Here is a 20,979-nt window from a genome sequence, read left to right as displayed (position 1 = left end):
TCTCTCTCTCTCTCTCTCTCTCTGTCTCTCTCTCTCTCTCTTTCTCTTTCTCTCTCTCTCTCTGTCTCTCTCTCTCTCCCTCTCTCTCTCTCTCTCTCTCTGTCTCTCTCTGTCTCTCTCTCCCTCTCTCTCTCTCTCTCTCTCTCTCTCTCTCCCTCTCTCTCTCTGTCTCTCTCTGTCTCTCTCTCTCTCTGTCTCTCTCTCTCTCTCTTTCTCTTTCTCTCTCTCTCTCTGTCTCCCTCTCTCTCCCTCTCTCTCTCTCTCTCTCTCTGTCTCTCTCTCTCTCTCTCTCTCTCTGTCTCTCTCTCTCTCTGTCTCTCTCTCTCTCTCTTTCTCTTTCTCTCTCTCTCTCTGTCTCCCTCTCTCTCCCTCTCTCTCTCTCTATCTCTCTGTCTCTCTCTCTCTCTCTCTGTCTCTGAGTGGATGGTGAGTGAGTGGATTGTGAGTGGCAGCGTGAGCTTCGTCGTGAGTTTCAAACTTTTGAATGTTTGTGTGTTATTTTTCTTTCTTTGGTTAACATAGTTTGTGTTTAGTAGTTTGTTGTTGTTTAGTTGTTTGTTTACCAGCTCGGCTGGGCAGCATGCCCGTCGTAGACGTGGAGCAGGACTTTGAGAAGCTGACACGCCGACATGCAGTGAAGTTGGTGCCGGCTGTCAGCTGCTCGGTGGAGGAGGCTAGTTTAGCGGTTGGAGAGGTGGTGGGTTACGGCAGCGTGAGGTCTGCCTCCCGCATGAACGGGGCCATTGTTATTTTTTTAGATAGCACGGCTAAAGTGAACGATGTGGTCGAACAAGGTGTCATCATTAAGGACACTTTCACCTCTGTTCTCCCCCTGATCAACCCGGCTAAAAGAGTCACCATCTCTAACGCCCCCCCTTCATTAAAAATGAAATGTTAGTTAAAGAGCTGTGCAGGTATGGGCAGGTAGTGTCCCAGGTGAAGATGGAGTCCCCCCTGTGACCCCCGGGCCGTCTGCTGTGACCTCCGGGACGTCTGCTGTGACCCCCGGGCCGGCTGCTGTGACCCCCGGACCGGCTGCTGTGACCCCCGGGCCGGCTGCTGTGACCCCCGGGCCGGCTGCTGTGACCCCCGGGCCGTCTGCTGTGACCCCCGGGCCGTCTGCTGTGACCCCCGGGCCGTCTGCGGCTGCAGCTTATATAGCTATATATATAACCTATAGCTTTATAGCTTATTTGGTCTTCCTGCTTTGAAGAATGATCCTAGAAATTGAATCAGGTTTCCATAGCAACAACACAGTTACTGGTGACAACGACCGGGCATATTTATTTATTACAATAAATATTAAGATTGGGACCAAGCACACATGAGCTCTGTGGCATTAAGGTGAAACCAACAAGCTGTTTCTGCTCCTGAAAACATCGAACATTATTTCATTTCAACAGCCAGAGAAAACATGTATCAAAACAAATGACATCATCAGACTTCAAAACACAGATTTCAAACATTTAAAACTGTGCAACACTTTTCAAAATGTCTTCCTCAACAAGCATGGCTTTGACATCACAGAGTGGAAACACGTCCTCTTGATGAGTCCTGATTGAATCCATCCATAAATAACTTCTTATTCACAAATTCTGGAGACGAGCGTTCACGTTGATAAATTTCATTCTGACTTTTAATCTGTGAGTGTTTTTGTCCGCACATAAAGTTAAAGCTCCTCCTGATTATGTGTTTCCAGGGTTGTCAGCGCCCTCGGGTGGCGAGTCGTCGCTGTCGTCCTCCCACGACGAGGAGGTGAACCCTGCGGGGGCGGAGATGGAGTGCGGCGCGGAGGTGTGGCCGAGGCCTTGGTACCGCCCGCTCGAGGAAGGGGAGGAGGGCATCGATGCGGCGGCCACGGCGATGGCGTCCTGAGAGGTCGCTGTGAGAAGGCCGGTGTGCTCTGTGTGTTCGGGTCGAGCCGCGGCACCAAAGTACATCTTGTTGGGACGACCTAGGAAGGTACGACCTGAGGGGCGGGGCATAGATATTTACCTCAGCTTTAGATTCACATATTCACAACAGAAAAGGCTTCTGAAACGTGAAGATTTGATTCTTTCTGGGCCAAATGTTTATTTTGACGTTTAAAGAACAAATCTGTAGGTTTTAAGGCACCACCACACGGCCATTTTGAAATCACTCTGACAGAAACACTCACCAGCATGGCGGACCTGCTCTGTGACATCAGCCCTGATGTCAGAGAAATCCCACATGGCCAGGAAGCTGTCGAAACACGACCCCTCTTCTGCTTCCTGGAGGGGAAATGGTGGACAAAAAAAGAAACAGGGTGGGGGGGGGGACGATGTGAAGATAAAGGTTAGATTAAGTGGTCTGGTGTGGTAGTGTAAATGCTCATGTGTCCTGGGCAGCGTTAAGGACCGCCTACTCAACAGGGAGAACACTGCGTTACCTGTACGTATGGTTTGTAGGTGAAGGTGTAGTGGTGAGCGATGGCAGCCAGGAACATCTCTATGCAGATGATGAAGTCCTGTATATATGAAACAAAAGTTTCCAAATGTGTCAATAAAATAGCAAAAGTTTAATGATTTGGAAGAAACGATGAGCGTACCTGCAGTCCAGTAGCCACGGCCTCCACACTGTCCCAGTCCCAGGTGTGTTTATCGGAGATGACGCCCACTTTCACCAGGAACGCTATCAAGACGGCCTGCCTGGAGAGAGAGAGAGAGAGGGAGATAAGTGTTTCCGCTAGCTGGTTCTTTAAAAAACAAAAAAAAGTATCTTCCATTCTTACCAGAAGGAGACAAACACCACCAGTTTGACGCAGAGGAACTTGCCCACAGGCCTGATGGGAGTCAGCTCTTCTTTGAGGGCTCGGTACAGCAGCACCAGGCAGTACATGGCAAACTGGAGAGAGGCATCACCGAGAGAGGGAAACACACCGAGTCGTGTCTTTAAACTCTGTCTACATGTTCAGCTGTCAGACACATTTTAACAGCTTATCATGATCTGAAAATTCCCCTTTAAATGCAAAAGAAACATTGCACAAGTACACAGAGCAGATTCTCACTTCTTCTTTGGCTGTTGGGAAGAAAATGTTCAACTTGACGGGTTAAAGTCTTTCTATGTGATTTTTCACACTTAAATGTAGAAATCAAGTCTATCCTCTGAAAATAACTCTGTGAGTCATGACTGTCTACAATGGGTGTAACACCCGAGTCCCACTGTCTGTGATGTTTTCAGAGTTTTCAGAGTCCTATCTTCACTTTGTTTACATCGCCGGGACGGCCGGCTGACTCCTCCCCTCGTGTATAAAAGTTGTTTAATTGAGGGACTAGAGAAAAGAAGAATAACATACTGTACTCACTGCTTAACTGTGTTTCTAGATCACGCTCATTTCAGGTAAATTTACATGCAGTGTGAAGATACCAGCATAATAAAGATCGCTAGCATTAGCATGCTAACACAACAATGCAGCGCCAGTTGTATTGGTTTCATGCTGGTGCTCAAGGGCGACACCTGCTGGATCAAAACATCACATATAAAGCCTTTAATGGTAGCTCAAGAAGTAGTTCCTCAAATGTCCACTTGAGGCTTGACGTGAGTCAATCCCCATCGAGTTTCATTTTCAAAATGTCCTGATTTACAACAGAAATAAACTTCCTTTACAGCCTGGTATAAGAATCTGTTTTGGTCTCTAAAGCTAATTTCTCTCCTCATGGCACTGTGAAGGGGTTCATTTTGATTCATGTCACCAGTTTACATTATACTAACTGGATGTCCAAGGCTCCAGGACTTTTCCAGTGAGTGAAGTCTCAGTATTTCTCTCTTGATACTTTTGCATAAAGTAGCTGGTATGGTGTAATATTCCTCACTAGTTACATCACTCATTACAGTCTCTGTGTGTGTGTGTGTGTGTGTGCGTGTGTGCGTGCGTGCGTGCGTGCGTGCGTGCGTGCGTTCACCAGTTGTGAGATGTTGTTGATGATGACGAGGTAGGACCAGGCGTTTCTGAAGCTGAAGTTGGCTTCGTCGTAAACCCCGCAGAGCTGACAGATCCTGCACACAGAGAAGACGAGTACAGTGTTAAACACCGTCACCACCAAATGGACTGAATATATAAGACCTGATTTTATTTGACTTATTGGAGTTCATGGGTGTTATTTTCTTTCATCTGTTAACCTGCTTTGTGTTTATTTTTCTTATTTTCTTTCTCTACCCCTCCAAGGTGAAAAGCTTCCTGTGTTCTTTTGTGAATAATTTCAATTGAATTAACGTCATGTTACTTAAATATGAAAAAATCTTTGGAAGAGCTAAATAGTTGAATATACTGCAAACATCATACCCCCTCTTTCTGCAAAGAAAGTGCTCCAGTGTTTGAAAGTTTGAGGGAGGAGTCTTGCAATTATTTCGTGTGTAATTTATGTGTAATTACTAATGTGTGAAGAATGCTTTTCCTAAAAAAAATAAAAAAAAAAATAAATAAACACCACAGTAACAAAGACTGTATACAAAGATGGACAGCATGCCAAAAGCGTTTAGAGCTCCCCCTGTTGACCGACAGGGTAAAGAGCAGCTTTGGAGTGACACTAAAGCAGCTGTTGTACAGTGGCTCTGGTATCCCTCACACTCAGTGGTTCAGGGTCGCCTCGGATGGAGACCCAGAATCTCCCGCTCTGGACCGTACCCACCTGAGGGGTCTTTGACATTTTATCTGTAATCTATTATAAGTTTGTTTTAGTCAATGGAAGGGGCGATATCTGGGCTCCAGCAATCAGTGGTATTTAAAGTGAAGTGACACCATGGTTACAGTAATAAACTTACAGCGCTATCACCGTGGTAACTGGTCTGACCACAGTGTACTGGAGGACTCCCAGCTTACACCTGAACAGCAGCACCCTGAGGAGGGAGGAGAGAGGACAGAGGAGAGGAGAGGAGAGGAGAGGAGAGGAGAGAGGAGAGGAGAGGAGAGAGGAGAAGTTAAACATCCGTCTTCATCTTTTAGTGACCCTGTATCCGCCCCCCTTCTCTTACTCTCCCATGGGCCACGGCGGGCAGCAGCAGAGGGGGGGCAGGTGGGGCTGCTGCTGCTGGACCTCCAGCATCAGAACCAAACTGGGATACTGGTTACTGAGGAAGTTGAGCAGGAAGATCAGGAAGTTGTAGATGACGTAGGCCTCGTAGCACTCTCTGCACGTGTCCACGTAGATCGCCAAGCTGGGATAGCGCAGAGCCAACCACTGACAGAGGAGGGAGGAGACAGGAGAGAGGAAGGAGGAGGGAGGAGACAGGAGAGAGGAGAGAGGAAAGGATAGAGGAGGGAGGATAGAGGAGGGAGGAGAGAAGAGGGAGGAGAGAGGAGGGAGGAGAGAGGAGATATAGAGAAGAGAGGAGGGAGGAGAGAGGAGAGAGGAGATATAGAGGAGAGAGGATAGAGAAGGGAGGAGAGACGATAGAGGAGGGAGGAGAGAGAAGAGAGGAGAGGATAGAGGAGGGAGGAGAGAGGAGATAGGAGGAGGATAGAGGAGGGAGGAGAGAGGAGATAGGAGGAGGAGAGAGGAGAGGAGAAAGGGGTTTTAATGTTTAGAAGAAAGAACGTTTACATTCTATGCTGAGTGTTTTTGCGTCTCTCGACCTCTGAGCTCGTAACACTGTCTCGTTGTTTCCAATTAAGTTCTGCTGCCATGGCAACATAATGTAATTCTCTCTCACTCCCTGTGTGTGCATACGTGTGTGTGTGTGTGTGTGTGTGTGTGTCAATGAGTGAGCGTGTGTGTGATTATGACTCACACTATCCAAACTGTAGATGGGCACCATCCATAATATCCTGCAGGAGAAAGATGGAGGAGTTAGCTGAGAACAGTTAGAGGAGCAGTTTGAAAGATAAAGGTGTGTCTGTGTCTGTGTGTGTGTGTGTGTGTCTGTGTCTCTGTCTGTGTCTGTGTCTGTGTGTGTCTGTGTCTGTCTCTGTGTCTGTGTCTGTGTCTGTGTCTGTGTCTGTCTCTGTCTCTGTGTCTGTGTCTGTGTCTGTCTCTGTGTCTGTGTCTGTGTCTGTCTGTCTCTGTCTCTGTGTCTGTCTGTCTCTGTCTCTGTGTCTGTGTCTGTGTCTGTCTCTGTGTCTGTCTCTGTGTCTGTCTCTGTGTCTGTCTGTGTCTGTGTCTGTCTCTGTGTCTGTGTCTGTGTCTGTCTGTGTCTGTGTCTGTCTCTGTGTCTGTGTCTGTGTGTGTCTGTGTCTGTGTCTGTCTGTCTCTGTGTCTGTGTCTGTGTCTGTGTCTGTCTGTCTCTGTGTCTGTGTCTGTGTCTGTCTGTGTCTGTCTCTGTGTCTGTGTCTGTGTGTGTCTGTGTCTGTCTGTGTCTGTCTGTGTCTGTCTCTGTCTCTGTGTCTGTGTCTGTCTGTGTCTGTGTCTGTCTCTGTGTCTGTGTCTGTGTGTGTCTGTGTCTGTCTGTGTCTGTCTCTGTGTCTGTCTGTGTCTGTCTGTGTCTGTCTCTGTCTCTGTGTCTGTGTCTGTCTGTGTCTGTGTCTGTGTCTGTCTCTGTGTCTGTGTGTGTCTGTCTGTGTCTGTCTCTGTCTCTGTGTCTGTGTCTGTCTGTGTCTGTCTGTGTCTGTCTCTGTGTCTGTGTCTGTGTCTGTCTGTGTCTGTCTGTGTCTGTGTCTGTCTGTGTCTGTGTCTGTCTGTGTCTGTCTGTGTCTGTGTCTGTCTGTCTCTGTGTCTGTGTCTGTGTCTGTGTCTGTGTTTACCTGATGATCGGCCTCTGCAGCTCAGGCTGGGTGAAGTGCACGATGTGCTGCAGGATCCCCCACAGTGAGATGGGGATGGTCAGAAAGACGAAGACTCCGGCTATGAACCAGGCTTTACTGTGAGTCCCGACCTGGAGGAGCAGAGGGAGAGACCAGCTGACTGAACAGTTCAGAGGATTCTCTGTTTAAAAACTTAGATTTCATTAAAGAGATTTCAAACACGTTCAGAGGTCTACATGTGGTACAGAAAGCTTCTAGTCAGGGTGGAGATGAAACCTTGTCCTTCTGCAGCTCCCAGATGCAGAGCGGCAGCACGGCCACCAGCAGGAGAGCGTAAAGAACCAGGACCAGCGGGCGGATCCACCGCCGCCACTCTGAGCAGGAACACGGCATGACGACCCTCAGCGTTCACTACTGACACATCTTAACCCCGCAGGCCGCACCTGGAGGACCAGAAGTCAGGTTACTGCACTGGTTTAGACCGCCAAGACGTTCAACACTCATGGTTTTTGATACTACGTGTTTTTAAAACGATACAATCTCAGTTATTTGAATTATGAGAGGATTGAAAAGAGCTTTAAAAAGACGTCAGATCTTCCGTCATTTTTTTAAACCCAAAGCTGCAATGTCTGCTCGTTGCAGATTCACAAGAGTCAAATACACTGAAATGAGCCAGTGTATTTCAGTGTTACAGTGTGAAGGAGCTTGTTAGCAATCTGAATAATAAAAAACAATAAATTCCCCAGTATGTGGTGCATAAGGATTCTATTTTTGTTGGCTTGCTATCATATCAAACCATTGCAATTTTTAAATTTTGACTGAATTTTTTTTTTTGTTTACTTATTTTTTTTATTTCAATTTTTGGCACAGAACAGAAAAAAGAAATAGCAAAAAAAAACAAACAAACAAACCAAAATAATAATAATAATAATAATAATATAATGTAAAAAAAAACGACAGAATTAGAAGCACACATTGTAGTTTAAGATTGAGCACCTGTTCTTATATGATCCTAATTAACTGATACTCCTTTAAATATTATAAAACAAACATTTTATCATATTCAACCAACGAAGATAAAATCATATAATCAAACATGTCATGATGACTTCCTGATTAACGTAACATTACGTCGCAAAATGACATAATAACAGTTTTTTTTTTTAAAGCTAACAGTTGGATAAAAATATAAAATATAATCTTATTTATCGACTGAACAGAACAAACATGTCTAAGCAGAAATAAAATAGTTAATAAAAAGATGAGCAGAGATTAAATATTAACTGATTTTGACGGTTGAAGATGGAGATGATCAGAGTGACGGTTGGCCTGTTTTCCTCCTCGCTCCCGTTTCTGTTACCAGGCAACGCATCCCACTTCCGCCCGACCACACACACACACACACAAATCAGCTGTCCGTGTGTGTGAACCGATCACTGATCATTAACCTCGATCATTAATCTGGAGGAGGGTCGTCAGGGTGTAGCTGCTGTCCGCTGTGTGTGTTTCTCCTCTTCCGGTTGGTCCGTGTTTACGCGCCCACGTCACGAAGGAGGAATCTCAACCGTCCACACTCCGTCCATTATACTCCCACTAAGTTTGTTAAATTCGCTTGTTTAAATTATTTTATACGTTTTATTATTTTATGATCTGATCTGAAATAACAGGAATAAAAAAAACACCTGAAATAATTGTTTTCTTTAATGTTTTATTTTAATTAAAACAAACAAATGTAACCAGCAGTCAGGTAGGTTACTTTAGTCAAACTAAAATAAAAGCAGCATTATTTGAGTAAACACAAACTTCACTTTTTTTTCCACACTATTTTCATTTTTCCTTATTCCTTATATTGTTTTATATCTTTGTGTATGTGTGTTTATGTCTAAGCCTCTCAGCGGCTCAAAGACCGAGGCGATAACAAATGTAAACTGTGCTCTAACTTTAAAACCAAAGATGTGAAATCAGCGTCTCAGCTCTACACTGGTTTTAAAATGAACTTAGTAAATAAAGCAGCCAGCACACAAATACACACACCAAACAGATCTCTGAGAGGCTTTATTGATAAATACAAATATATAAAAACATGTTTCAGACTGACTGTAGATGTTAGCAGTATGAACAGATACTTGTATTGACCAATCGGCTGGATTTAAAGCCCTGATAATAAACATTACTGTTTATGTTCAAGCTTGTACTTTATGACTCCATTAGCGCCACCTTCAGGTCATTTTAGGTCCCATCAGAAGACGTAAAGGCTACAACCTCAGTTTCCTCTTTCAGTAATAGTTTTGTTGTGTGTAATGACAGTGTCAGCCACTAGAGGGCGCTCATAGCTGTTTTATGTCATCACAGGAAAAATGTATATTTGACATATAAAACATGAAGATAAAAACACAGCATGGCTTACAGAAAAAACAACATAAATATGTGATTCTTCATTATGTGCAATCAGTATTTCCTCTGAGAGCAAAGTCTTAAATCCTGACAAAAGCTTTTATTAACATGTGACTGTATATATAATTAAAATTCTGTGGGGAAATAAAACATTTAGAGATGAATAAATACACATTGAAAAGGTTTAAAAACGACACATTAACAGATCGATATAGTGGTTAGATGTGTTGTATCGATGTGGGCGTGTCTGGTTGGCTGGCGTCGCTGTGTGGATATGTTTGTGTCTCTCTCTCTCTAAGTGGTCAGTGTGTTTGTACTGCAGGCTCGTCCCGTGGTGAAGCGGCAGCATGCTGTTGGAGAGAGAGCCAGAGTAACACCAACAACACAGACAGGACTGGAAAGAGAGAGGGGGGGGGAGAGGGGGAGAGAGGGGGGTGGTTAAAGGGGAACACCAGCAATTTAAAAGAGATAGATTTTTAAAAGGGAAAGTCAAACGTGATGCAGAAGAGTCTAAAAGGTGAAGATAGTTTGTCCCTGGAGTTTATTAAATCGCCATAAACACCAAAAACTACATTTCCCATAATGCAATATCAAAATCGACTTCCTTAAACCCCTCCCTTTTTTAAACACAATATATTTTTTGAGTTGTGGAGGTGAAAAGCTGCCAAAATAAAAACAATGTAGAACTTGATTAATAATGTGTCATGAACAAAGTCTCCCGACCTTTCTAAGTTAACATTTTATCTCCGTCTCACGCCCTTTGACCTCATCGTGATGTCACACTGCTCAACCTCACAGTTCGATCATCGTTTTTAGTGGGGGTTTTTTACCTTGAAGCAGTTTTTGAACTTCTTGGAGACGAAGAAGAGGATTATGGGATTGATGCAGGAGTTGATGGTGGCCATGTTGATGCTGAAGTAGTCGAGCACCAACAGGAAACTGAAAACCACAGAAGAAGAAAAGAACACAATAGATGTTAAAAAAAGAAATGCACTCATTGTTTTTGTTTTTTTATCATGTTAAACTCCAACATGTCCTGCCTTGATGTGCTGTGATTGGTTACAAGAGCTCACATGTTCAAACTGAACTCTATCAACAAAGACATTATTGTTCATGATATGAAAAAGTCCAAAACATTTTATTCTATTATTACCAGATTCGATTGCAAAAAAGTGGAGTTCTTTGAGTGTCTATTTGAAGCTTCAAAAGTCACAACTGAGCCACCGATTGAAGAGTTTGCCTGACGTTGGAGACGGGAAAGCGAGTGAATAACAGTGTATCATCGGCATATAAGGAGTGTAACGGTACATCTTAAAGGACACTGACACCTAGTGGTTAAAATGGGTACTGCAGTCTAAATTCTAAACATTGTAGAGAGCTGTCCCCCCCCCCTCCTCTTTAGAGTTGATGCTCACGCAGGTTGCCATGTGGTGGACTCTGAAGCTTCAGTGTTTAGCCAGCTCTGCATGGGTCACAGCGATGAGTTCTGACTTGACTTATGGGTCACAGCTCATATAAAGGAGCCTTAAGCTCCGCCTCTTTGCCCGTTTCTAGATTAAATGTCCTCCAGCTTTCAGCTTCAAAAACGCCTCTTCAGCAACAGACGAGTGATGACACTTACTTCAGGAGTTCGCAGCGGTGTGCGTCATGAGGTTTGTAGACGGTTCTCTTCAGAAGGCGGCTCAGGTGAAGAGGAAACCAGCACAGAGCGAAGATCAGCACCAGGCAGAACACGGCTTTGGCTACTTCTCGACGCTGCAGAGACATAAAATGTAGCCCCGGAGGATCAGTCAGGCTGTCCTTGTATTGTGTGTATTCTACAATTCACTTATCAGACTCTTTTATCCAAAGCGACGTACATCAGAGAGTAAGAACAACACAAGCAAGGATCTAGAAAAAAGGGAACAATGTCAGTAAGAGCAAACGATCAGCTTTGAGTCTGATTGGACACACAGGTGCTGACAGGAAGTGACCAGAGGCAAAGCACAACATTGAGGGCAGTTCTTGAGAGCTCTAATCAGTATAGAAACCATCTTATAAGTCGTCGTTATCAAACAAAAACCATCGTCATTACCATCATCATCATCAATAATATGGAGACCATCATCATTAAGTTAGTAGGTATTCATGAAAGAGCTGGGTCTTTAGCTTTTTCTTAAAGGTGCAGAGGGACTCGAGTGTGTTTATGTGTGTGTGTTTGTTACCTGTTTGAGGTGCTCGCTCAGTGCGATCCTCAGACTTCCCTTCTGGTGTCGGAGCATCTCACAGGTCATTAGTCCGTAAAAAACAGCCGAGCAGGTCAGCGGGACGCAGAAGTAGAAGCCGAACAGCCACCAGTCCTTGGCGTCCCTGTAGAACTGAAACACACAGAAACAAAACACGCGTTCAGAGCCGACACACCTTCTCAGACAACACACACACACCCCACAGCTTCACTCACTGTCATGAAGGGCGTCGTGGGCTGCAGCATGCAGGTCGTCATGGTAACGTTTTTGTAGTCGAAGGTGACCATGTTGAAGCCGATGGCCTCGGGCACCGCCAACAGGAGGGACAGCAGCCAGATCACGACTATCTCCACGGCTGTTACCGTGGGAACGCCTGTGCCCTGAACCCGCGACCAGGACACCACCGCACGATACCTGGAGACAAAGACGAGTCTCTCTCATTATTAAGGGAACGTAAACCCGTAAGTTGAGTAACTAACTAACTATCCCTCTTAACGTTCTTCTTAAGTAAAAACAAATGTGTGTGTGTGTGTGTGTGTGTGTGTGTGTGTGTGTGTGTGTGTGTTACCTATCCACGCTCAGAACACACAGGTTGAGGACGGTGATTCCCACCGAAGCTTTCTGCAGGAAGGGGAACAGCTTACAGAGGAACAGACCAAACACACTGTCAGCGAAGGGCCATCGCATCGCCAGGAGCTGCACACACACACACACACACACACACACACACACACACAGATTAACACAGTGTCAGTGTGTGTTGTGTTATCAGCGTCAGAGGGGTATTTTAGTGCCATTATCAGTTGAACACTTAGCCTCCTGTTTGACACAGAACAACACACCAGCTTACCCAGAATGCAATTTCCCAGTCTGACTCAGCAGAAAATAAAGTTGCACTTGGGTTTTGCATTTAGAGTCATAAAAGTCCATTTAATTGGTTCACTTTATTCACACGGCGGCCATGTTGGTTTGAACTCACGTTCAGGATGTGTGCAAGTTAGGTTTGCAAATATTTTAATATAGGAAATCTGACTGATGACAATTTGACCACTTCCTGATTTATCAGAAACTTAACTTTGATCTTTGATCTTTTTACAGTATTTTTTTAACATTTAAGAATTGTGTGAATGCAAAAACGTACAGGGCCCAAGCCCCCAATAAAATACCCCAATGCACCAACCTCAAAGGTGCTTTATTTACTTTCCATACCTTGCCCTGCCTAAAAAAGCTAACCTGGCATTGAACCATTTCCAAGCTAATCTACTTCAGCTAATATGTCCATTAGCGAGCTAATATTACTGTAAACTAGCTAACAATTACTTGCTAGGAATTTGAAGTACTCGCAGGCTTCTTTTGAATTGAAATCAACCCATTACAGCTCCATCTGTTTGGCTGACAACCTGTGAAGTAGAACAAAAACTTAATCGTCTTTTAACTTCCCAATCTGAGCGTGTCAAAGAAAAATGGCCACTGAGGAAATATAGTGGATTTTAACAACTCAAGCGATCATAAACTTTTTTGTAATTTCTTATTTTGGTATCAGTGAATAAGTGATGAGTAAGAAACATCAAAGATACATATGTAAATTCCTAAATATAGAAGTGTGAATTAGTTACAACACATGATAGTTTTGTACCTTGTAGACGTTGATGGGTATGTCAATGGCGATGTAAATCAGGTCTCCCAGGGCCAGGCTGGCTATCAGGAGGTTGGGTCCATTCCTCATGCTTTTATTTTGACAGATAATCCTCAGTAGGGTGGCGTTCCCAATGATCCCAACAGCAAAGATCACACATGACAGCACCGTGTTGATGTACTTGAATGCGGTTTTGATCGATGTGGCCTCCAGGCAGCTAGGGGGCGATACTGGGCGTTTCTGAACCACCAGAGAGGAGTTAGAGGAAGGCAGGTGAGGTTTTCTTTCAGATTTGTGTTTCAGCTTACTGCCATGTTTTGCTTTGACTTTTTCCATTGAGGATAAGGCTTTGTTGGCGGTCTCTTGAACCAGGTGTGTCTCTCTGTCTGATGTCTGGATCTGGAGGTCCAGCGCTGGTTCTAGAGGTGAGTCGGTCCCGTGGAAGTCAGGCCGGTCCAACATCGTCAGATCTGACAGAGGTGGCTCAGATGATGAGTTACCCTGACAACCAACCGGACCGACAAACACCAAACACAAGGCGATAAGAAGCATGGTCAACCTCCCGGGTGTTGATGGAGACCCGGAACCCAATCTTGGTCTCGTTTTGATTCCAGAAACCTTTACAGAGTCCGCTTTTGAGACTCCAGAAACCATCCTTCTTGATCAAGATTTTGTTGTCCAGAACCCTGGGGAACCCACTCTTTTTACCTTCTCAGAATACAAGTTCTAGAACTGTCTACAATTCCAGAACCCTTTTCTGGAAAGCTGCAATTCAAGGGAAAACCTTTGAACCTGCAGGGATTCTAGAACTTTACGTTGCTTCGGAACAGATCCTAGGATCCACTGTGACTCCAGAAACCAACCTGGGACCTGCACTTATTTCAACGGAACCTATTTCCAGTACCAGTTCTAGAACCTTTTTTTGGGTATTCCCAGAACCCTTTTCCAAAAACACTGTGAATCTAGAGCAGATTTTGGAATGTACAGGAATGCCAGAACTTTATGTAGCTTGGGAACAGAATCTAGACTCTAAAACCCTGTTGTCGTCCTTGAACAATCTCTACAACCTTCTGTGATTCTAGAAACACTTATGAAAACAAACCTACTGTAACTCCAGAACAAACTTTTGGAACATGCAGTAATCCTGGGACTTTCTGCAGCTTCAAAAAGATTCTAGAACCAATTCTGGTTCTTCAACCCAGTTGGGAACGTTCCCCTTATCGTTGATCATGTTCCAGGAACAAGTTCGAGAACCTTCTCTGACTCTAGATACTCTAATCTCTGGAGTCCATTCTCTTGAGGCGGTAGAAGTTCTTGAGATTGATGAACCAGAAGAAGGCAGAAATTGAGCGCTAAGGCTTCTCCGTTGATTTGGATGATCCTTGGCTTTGAGAAAATCTGAAGAGAAGGACAAACAGGGGAACGATTAGACACTTGCAGAAAGTATTGATTGAAATTGAAGTCTTGACCTAAAGGAGGGTTCACATTGCTTCATCTTAAGATATGAGCATTGTTTGTTCCACTGAAGGCGATATGTCAAACGTTTTTATCCAACAGGGAGTTACACAACAAATACAGGAGTGGCAACATTGTGAAGCCGTGAATTTATGCAGTTTTCACTCTGGAGGGTAATAACAGCTGGCCTCTGACTGTGTTTGTATGCTGTTTGGATTAGATTAGAGCAGGTGGGTGTGCAGTGGCTTGTTTCCACTGAACACAGCTGCCTGTTGCTCCTTGAAAACGATGTTGATGGAACTGAACCAAAACACAAAAAAGTGGCCGGGGAAATCTAAACAGCTAGCTGAGAAATGCTAAAAACACTTAATGCGCAAAGGAAGAAACCAATCCACCTATTGTTGATGTAAATATTCTGATAGTGGCACGGCAGGTTCAGCTCATTCATGTCCTTTTTATGTAGACACAAACCTTGAACTGTTTTGTCTGCAGCTTGATTATTGTGTTTTTTTCTTTGATGTATTTTGGAAGATACGCAGAATGGAAAGAATAACAGGTCACACGGTGTACATTTACAAGACGGCTGTTCATCATTATTCTACTTCTGCCCAAGGTTTCTGCCTCTTAAGGAAGTATTTATGTTGCTAAATGTTTCTAAGTCATGATGGATTAACGTTGGGTGTTTGTTAAAAAGAGTAAGATCTTTTACCTTTTTTGTAAAGTAAGTTTTTGTAAAGTTTGTAATGAACTGGCGCCATACACATAAAGATTGATTAATTGATTGACTGAGATTGAAGATATGTAAATGATTTTACTTTATTAGATCTTGCCCAATGCTAAAAATTAAACACATAATGAACAACACTGTCTGAGTTAAAATACTTCAGCATGGGCTGAAAAAGAAAACTCAACACCTCAAAGTACAGATCCTTTTGGAGACGTCTGCTGGGAAATTTAGATTCCTCGTTCATAATTACAAGCTGCATCTGCAACCGATGTTGACAAAGAAAGACAACAATGTTATAAACTCACCTCTTTGTCTTCTTCTGTGGTTTTAAGTCTGTGCAAGTCCCAACTCTTCACCTCAGTGTAAACAACTAAAGAAGAGGAAGCTCGACTCTGCAAAACTAAAGTAGTCCAACTGATAGAGCTCAGTTTTTACTCTCTCTCTTTTTCTCTCTGACAGCTGTACATGCTTGCACGCCCCCACTCCTCTCCCTGTTTCCCCTCCTTCCTGGAATACCTTCTTTATCTCTCATTAGCTTGTCTCTTTGCCCTCTCTCTCTCTCTGTCCCTCCCTTGTCTCACCTCCTCCTCCTCCTCGTTCAGTCGGTCACAGTGGAACATCTCATAAAAAAACTCTAACACAAAGTTACTCTGAACTTTTCCCACTTGAGAGTTTGTTCATAAAACAACGTTGTGGAAATTGGACAGTTAAATTTATTGCTGTATTTTAACAACAAGTGTGACTTTATTGGAGTGTTTGAACACGGTTGATGGCAGACTCCACCACGTTGTTCTGCTCCACACTGGATCCACTTAAAACAAATCCAGCATCTATCTGATGTGTAATATTTCTACTCTTTTAAAAACGTTAAAGGAGAGATTCCACAATGCTCTGATAACTTTGTTGCCTAACTTTACTTTATTTTATTTATTAGTAAGACCACGTCTTGGGGCTAATTGGTTTTAGCGAGAAAAAAACAAGCTTTAGTGCAAGACAATTAGGGACAACATGACGGCTGGAATTATGAACAAAAGGTTTTATTCATAAACAATAAACATTAATTTATGTTTAACCAGGGCGACCAAACGTCCTGATTTGACCAGGACCGTCCCGTTTTCAAGCTCTGTGTCCCGAGTCCCAACAAATATCTCTAAAACACTAACATGTCCCTAAAGAAAACTCAAACAGTGGGTATAGCCTGGAAGTAGCTCTCGTCCATCCATCCATCCGTCCATCCATCCATCCATTCATCCATCCATCCATCCATCCATCCATCCTTGGTCCATCCATCATCCATCCATCCATCCATCCATCCATCCATCCATCCATCCATCCTTGGTCCATCCATCATCCATCCATCAATCTATCCATCCATCCATCCATCCCTTTATCCATCCATCCATCCATCATTCCATTTGTCCATTCATCAGTCCATCCATCCATCCGTCCATCCATCTGTCCATCCATCCATCCATCCATCCGTCCGTCCGTCCATCCGTCCTTCCATCCATCATCCATCATCCATCTGTCCATCCATCCATCCGTCCATCATCCATCCATCATCCATCCATCCGTCCATCCGTCCATCCATCCATCCATCCATCCATCCAGCCATCCATCCATCCATCTATCCATCCATCCCTTTATCCATCCATCCATCCATCATTCCATTTGTCCATTCATCAGTCCATCCATCCATCCATCCATCCATCCGTCCGTCCGTCCATCCGTCCTTCCATCCATCATCCATCATCCATCTGTCCATCCATCCATCCGTCCATCATCCATCCATCCATCCATCCATCCTTCCATCATCCATCATCCATCCATCCGTCCATCCGTCCATCCATCCATCCATCCATCCATCCAGCCATCCATCCGTCCATCCGTCCATCATCCATCCATCCATCCATCCATCATCCATCATCCATCATCCATCATCCATCATCCATCATCAATCCATCCATCCGTCCATCCATCCATCCATCCATCCATCATCCATCATCCATCCATCCGTCCATCCGTCCATCCATCCATCCATCCATCCATCATCCATCATCCATCATCCATCATCCATCATCCATCCATCCATCCGTCCATCCATCCATCCATCATTCCATTTGTCCATTCATCTATCTGCTCATCCATCCATCCATCCGTCCATCCATCCATCCATCATTCCATTTGTCCATTCATCTATCTGTTCATCCATCTGGACGGATGGACGGATGGATCCGTCCATCCGTCCAGCCGTCCATCCCCCCCCCAACTAACTGGAAGAAAATCATAATGACCTGGACTGATTTGGAAAACATTTCTGCACAGGAAGCAGCTCGTTGTGCTTCACAGTTCAGTTTGAAATCAGACACACACACAAAAGTAAAACTGGAGAAAAAGACACGTTACTATTTATGAAAAGTCACTCTAACTCTTTTTATGTGTGCCTTCAGTGTGTTTATGTGTTTCTTGTTTGTTTGTTTGTTACGGTGAGTGAAAAGATAAACAAAGGAAAGCTCTACGTGACTCCAGCCATGCAGGCGGTTAAATATAATCCCTCTGAAACATTTTATTACTTCCTCACTGCAGAGATAAAGAAGAGTTATATTGCACTTTAAAGTGAAGCAGGAGCACTTCACTTAATGATGACCTCTTGTCAGAGTGTCAGACCACCAACTGTGTGTACGCTTCTGTTATTACTCCCCTCTAGTGTCCTCAAGAACATGTTTAATTCTCACTTTTCTCTTTTATAAGCTCTGCTGTTTAATGAACAAATTACACATGAAGCTAATTAGACATAGAAGAACAAAGAAACCAGAATCCAAAGAGTTTCATTTGACGGTAAATCAAACCCAGATACCGAGAACATGTAACATACTCACACAGGAAACAGGCTCTCCGTCTCAGCTGCTCCTGATTTCCACCATTGACACAAAACTTTATTAGAAACTCTGTGACTCTTTGAAGACAAAGAAAACACACGCTGACCGAGTTTCCATCCCAGCTGTGGTGAGACGGAAACATTTTACTCAAACAGCATCCAACATCTGCCGAAGAAAGTGTGTGTTTGAACAAAATCAACTTTTATTTTGCATGTAGATGTGAATTTAGTGGTGTATTAACACGCAGCTAGACTTTAAACACAACATGAAATTATTACACACTTTTTATATTTAGGTGCTTTTTGTTTCATTATTATCCAAAGAAGGGAACATTTTATTATGGAATAAAGGGACACCAAAAGGTAAAAGTATTGGTGAATATCAGAGACTGTAAGTATTAATAGACGAAGCCTGAGTGACGTCCCCCGTCTGTTCCTGCAGGGGGCGCTGGAGTCCCATCGATGGCGGTCTCCATGCTGGAAATGCTGTCTCAGTCTAACTTCAGTCAACCTAACGACAGGCTGAGAGCTGGAGCTGAGGCGGGTTTTAAACCTCCTGACAAACCGTTACACCGCGCCCACCTGTCAATCAGGTCAGCTACACGCCTTATTGTGAATAACTCTTATCCTTCATCAAATCAAAACTGATGAGTCATCAAAACATTCACCCCCCGTACAGTGTGTGTCCATCCAGACATGAGCTAATCACACCTATTTGGTTTTTTGAACCAGGCTGTAAACATGTTCATCTCTGCTGTAAAAACAGGCTTTTTAGAATGGGTGTGTATGTGACTTCCTGTGCTTCTGCAGCCAGCCTCTAGTGGACACTTGAGAAACTGCAGGATTTTGCACTTACATTTTCCAACACCGGAAGTTGCCCCTTGGTAAATATGTAGATTATTATCACTGTGTGAATATTTGCCTTTGATATTTCTTATGTAGGTAGTATGAAGTGTTACCAGGAAGCAGCAGTGAGCAGTCAGCGGGTTGTTCATGTTGGGACGCGGCCAGGCCGGAGCAGCGTTGCCATGGTGACGGAGTAACTCGGCTTCCTGTCAGCTGTGATTTAAAACAGAAAGTTTGTTCGAGCTGAGGTGAGTTTCTCCTTCAAAAAAACATTTTTTTTAAGTGACAAGTGTCGTCAGATAATCTCAGAGTTACTCTCACATGTTTCCTTCAGGAAGGATTCAAGTTTTTAAAAAGGTAGAGTGAGTTTTAAAACGGTTAGCTGGTAGCTTTAGCTTCAGTTAGCTTAAACTTCAGTTCAGCTGAAGTCACTTTAAGTTTATAAATTATTTGTTTAACCAGATAATCATGTAAATATGGAGTCATTCCTGTCATGTAAAGTTAAAGGGAGATGCTGAAAAGATTCATTATTTAATTTAACTTCAGTGAATAAATCAATGTTGTTAGTTTAAACTCTCATGTAAACAAACTCAAAGGTGTTTACAGAAGAAGAAGAAGAAGAAGAAGAAGAAGAAGAAGAAGAAGAAGAAGAAGAGGGTCAGATCTTAATTTAAGTTTAAAATAAGGAGTATTATAGATTGAAAACACTGTTTAAAAAAGCTGCTGTAGTTTAAAGTTTTAGTATCAACACAGGAAGCGGTGACACAAAATAATATTTAAGAAGAATCCAACATTAAATCCTAATAAAGGAGATTTAATCTGATTAATGATGCTCTTATGTTACATGAATGAAACTTTATCAGTCCAGGGGCCAGAGCCCAAAATTCCACTTGTTGGTACCAGTGGCAAAAGTTAGTGATGAAAAATTGTAAAAAAACAAAAAAAACAAACACATTTCCCCCGAAGATATACTTTCTCATTTAGCCTGTGACATGTAAGAACATCAGGGACACAAAACACAGAAACTGGAATACTCACACGCCTCTAAGGATTCAAGAAATGTCTAATATGCCCCCTTTACTTCATCACTGTGAAACAATATTATGAGCCATAAATCACAACAATGACTGGCAGAAATCTGAAGAGCATCTGAAGAGCTCCAGTTACCTCAGTGTATGACACAAAGATTCACAGTTTGTCTTGAATGGAAGCCAGGAATGTCCCCTTTAAAATGATACCAAACACAATATTATTTAACATTGACAAATATCCTGAACATGAGCTTAAACCAGGATATGCACCAGCGTCTAAAATGCATTTCAGTTTGGGGGGAGGGGGGGATAGGGGGGGGGGGGGGGGTTACTGTGACTCAGCTACCACTCAGGAAAGTCTATCATACCAAAATATAATCTACAGACATTTTCAAAAATCATCACTAACTTTTGCCATCTTGAGTGGTACCAGAATCTTTTTTTTTTATGATTATTATATTGTCATCATGTCTTAACATACAGTAACAAACATATTTTATATTCAACATAAGGATGACAATATTTTACATTTTTACAAGTGGTGTGGGGTCAAAAGGTCGTGTCCCCCAGTGATGTCAAAATTCGAAAGAATAACATTTCCAATACAGAAACATGTTTTACAGTTTGTTTAAAGTAGCTTGGATCTGTGTTACATAAATTCAGAGATGTTTCCCTCCATCAAGGTTTTCTTCCCTTTCTCTACGATATTTAACATCTTAAGGAAGGACAAACAAACAAGTTAGTTATATGAAATAATAAAAAAAATAAAAATAAAAGTTCAATTCAATTAAAAGAAAGAGAAGAAGAGTCAAATGAGAAAGAAAACAAAGAGAACAAGACAAAAAAACAAAAAAACCTAGGTAGTGCTCCACTTAGTGGCTGTCATTCCTGTCGTCATGATCCCAAAGTTTCAGTTCATTTCCTTCCTACCTTAATATGTTGACCATTTAGACCGGAATCTGGTCTGGCCCATGGACTATGTGGGGAATTTGCCTCGGATCTAGAGCATAAAAACACAATATAAGTGACGTTTAAACCAAATACAGGGCAGCAAAATATAAAAAAAACGAATTAAAATACATAATTAAAG

At 43.1% G+C, this 20,979-nt stretch overlaps 2 protein-coding genes and 1 pseudogene across 3 annotated transcripts; 1 reads left to right on the top strand and 2 right to left on the bottom strand.

Moving 5' to 3' along the window:
- Positions 1-1,257: 1,257 nt before the first annotated feature.
- On the bottom strand, positions 1,258-8,227 carry LOC110001395 (transmembrane protein 184C). The gene is made up of 12 exons (XM_020656884.3): positions 7,982-8,227; positions 6,974-7,140; positions 6,698-6,828; positions 5,749-5,785; positions 4,993-5,198; positions 4,783-4,857; positions 3,924-4,017; positions 2,753-2,865; positions 2,570-2,669; positions 2,411-2,488; positions 2,159-2,252; positions 1,258-1,969 (listed from the first exon to the last, which is right to left on the bottom strand). The coding sequence occupies exons 2-12, from the start codon at positions 7,088-7,090 to the stop codon at positions 1,686-1,688; spliced, it is 1,329 nt and encodes a 442-aa protein (XP_020512540.1). The 5' UTR covers positions 7,091-7,140; positions 7,982-8,227; the 3' UTR covers positions 1,258-1,685.
- Positions 8,228-8,724: 497 nt separating this feature from the next.
- On the bottom strand, positions 8,725-15,641 carry LOC110001396 (endothelin receptor type B-like). Of its 2 annotated transcripts, none has more exons than XM_029281898.2 (8): positions 15,440-15,641; positions 12,953-14,350; positions 11,885-12,012; positions 11,532-11,730; positions 11,296-11,448; positions 10,713-10,846; positions 9,922-10,030; positions 8,725-9,441 (listed from the first exon to the last, which is right to left on the bottom strand). In XM_029281898.2, the coding sequence occupies exons 2-8, from the start codon at positions 13,604-13,606 to the stop codon at positions 9,394-9,396; spliced, it is 1,425 nt and encodes a 474-aa protein (XP_029137731.2). In that variant the 5' UTR covers positions 13,607-14,350; positions 15,440-15,641; the 3' UTR covers positions 8,725-9,393. The 2 variants fall into 2 exon arrangements, with proteins under 2 accessions (XP_029137731.2, XP_020512542.2); XM_020656886.3 differs by having other exon boundaries at positions 8,725-9,485; positions 15,440-15,640.
- A 3,367-nt stretch (positions 15,642-19,008) lies between these two features.
- Positions 19,009-20,979, top strand: part of LOC110001399 (tetratricopeptide repeat protein 29-like) — a 10,980-nt pseudogene continuing 9,009 nt past the window's right edge.

The sequence above is a fragment of the Labrus bergylta genome, chromosome 22 (genome assembly GCF_963930695.1).
Source record: "Labrus bergylta chromosome 22, fLabBer1.1, whole genome shotgun sequence".
Taxonomy (NCBI): Eukaryota; Metazoa; Chordata; class Actinopteri; order Labriformes; family Labridae; genus Labrus; species Labrus bergylta.
This window is presented reverse-complemented; position numbering and strand designations above follow the sequence as displayed.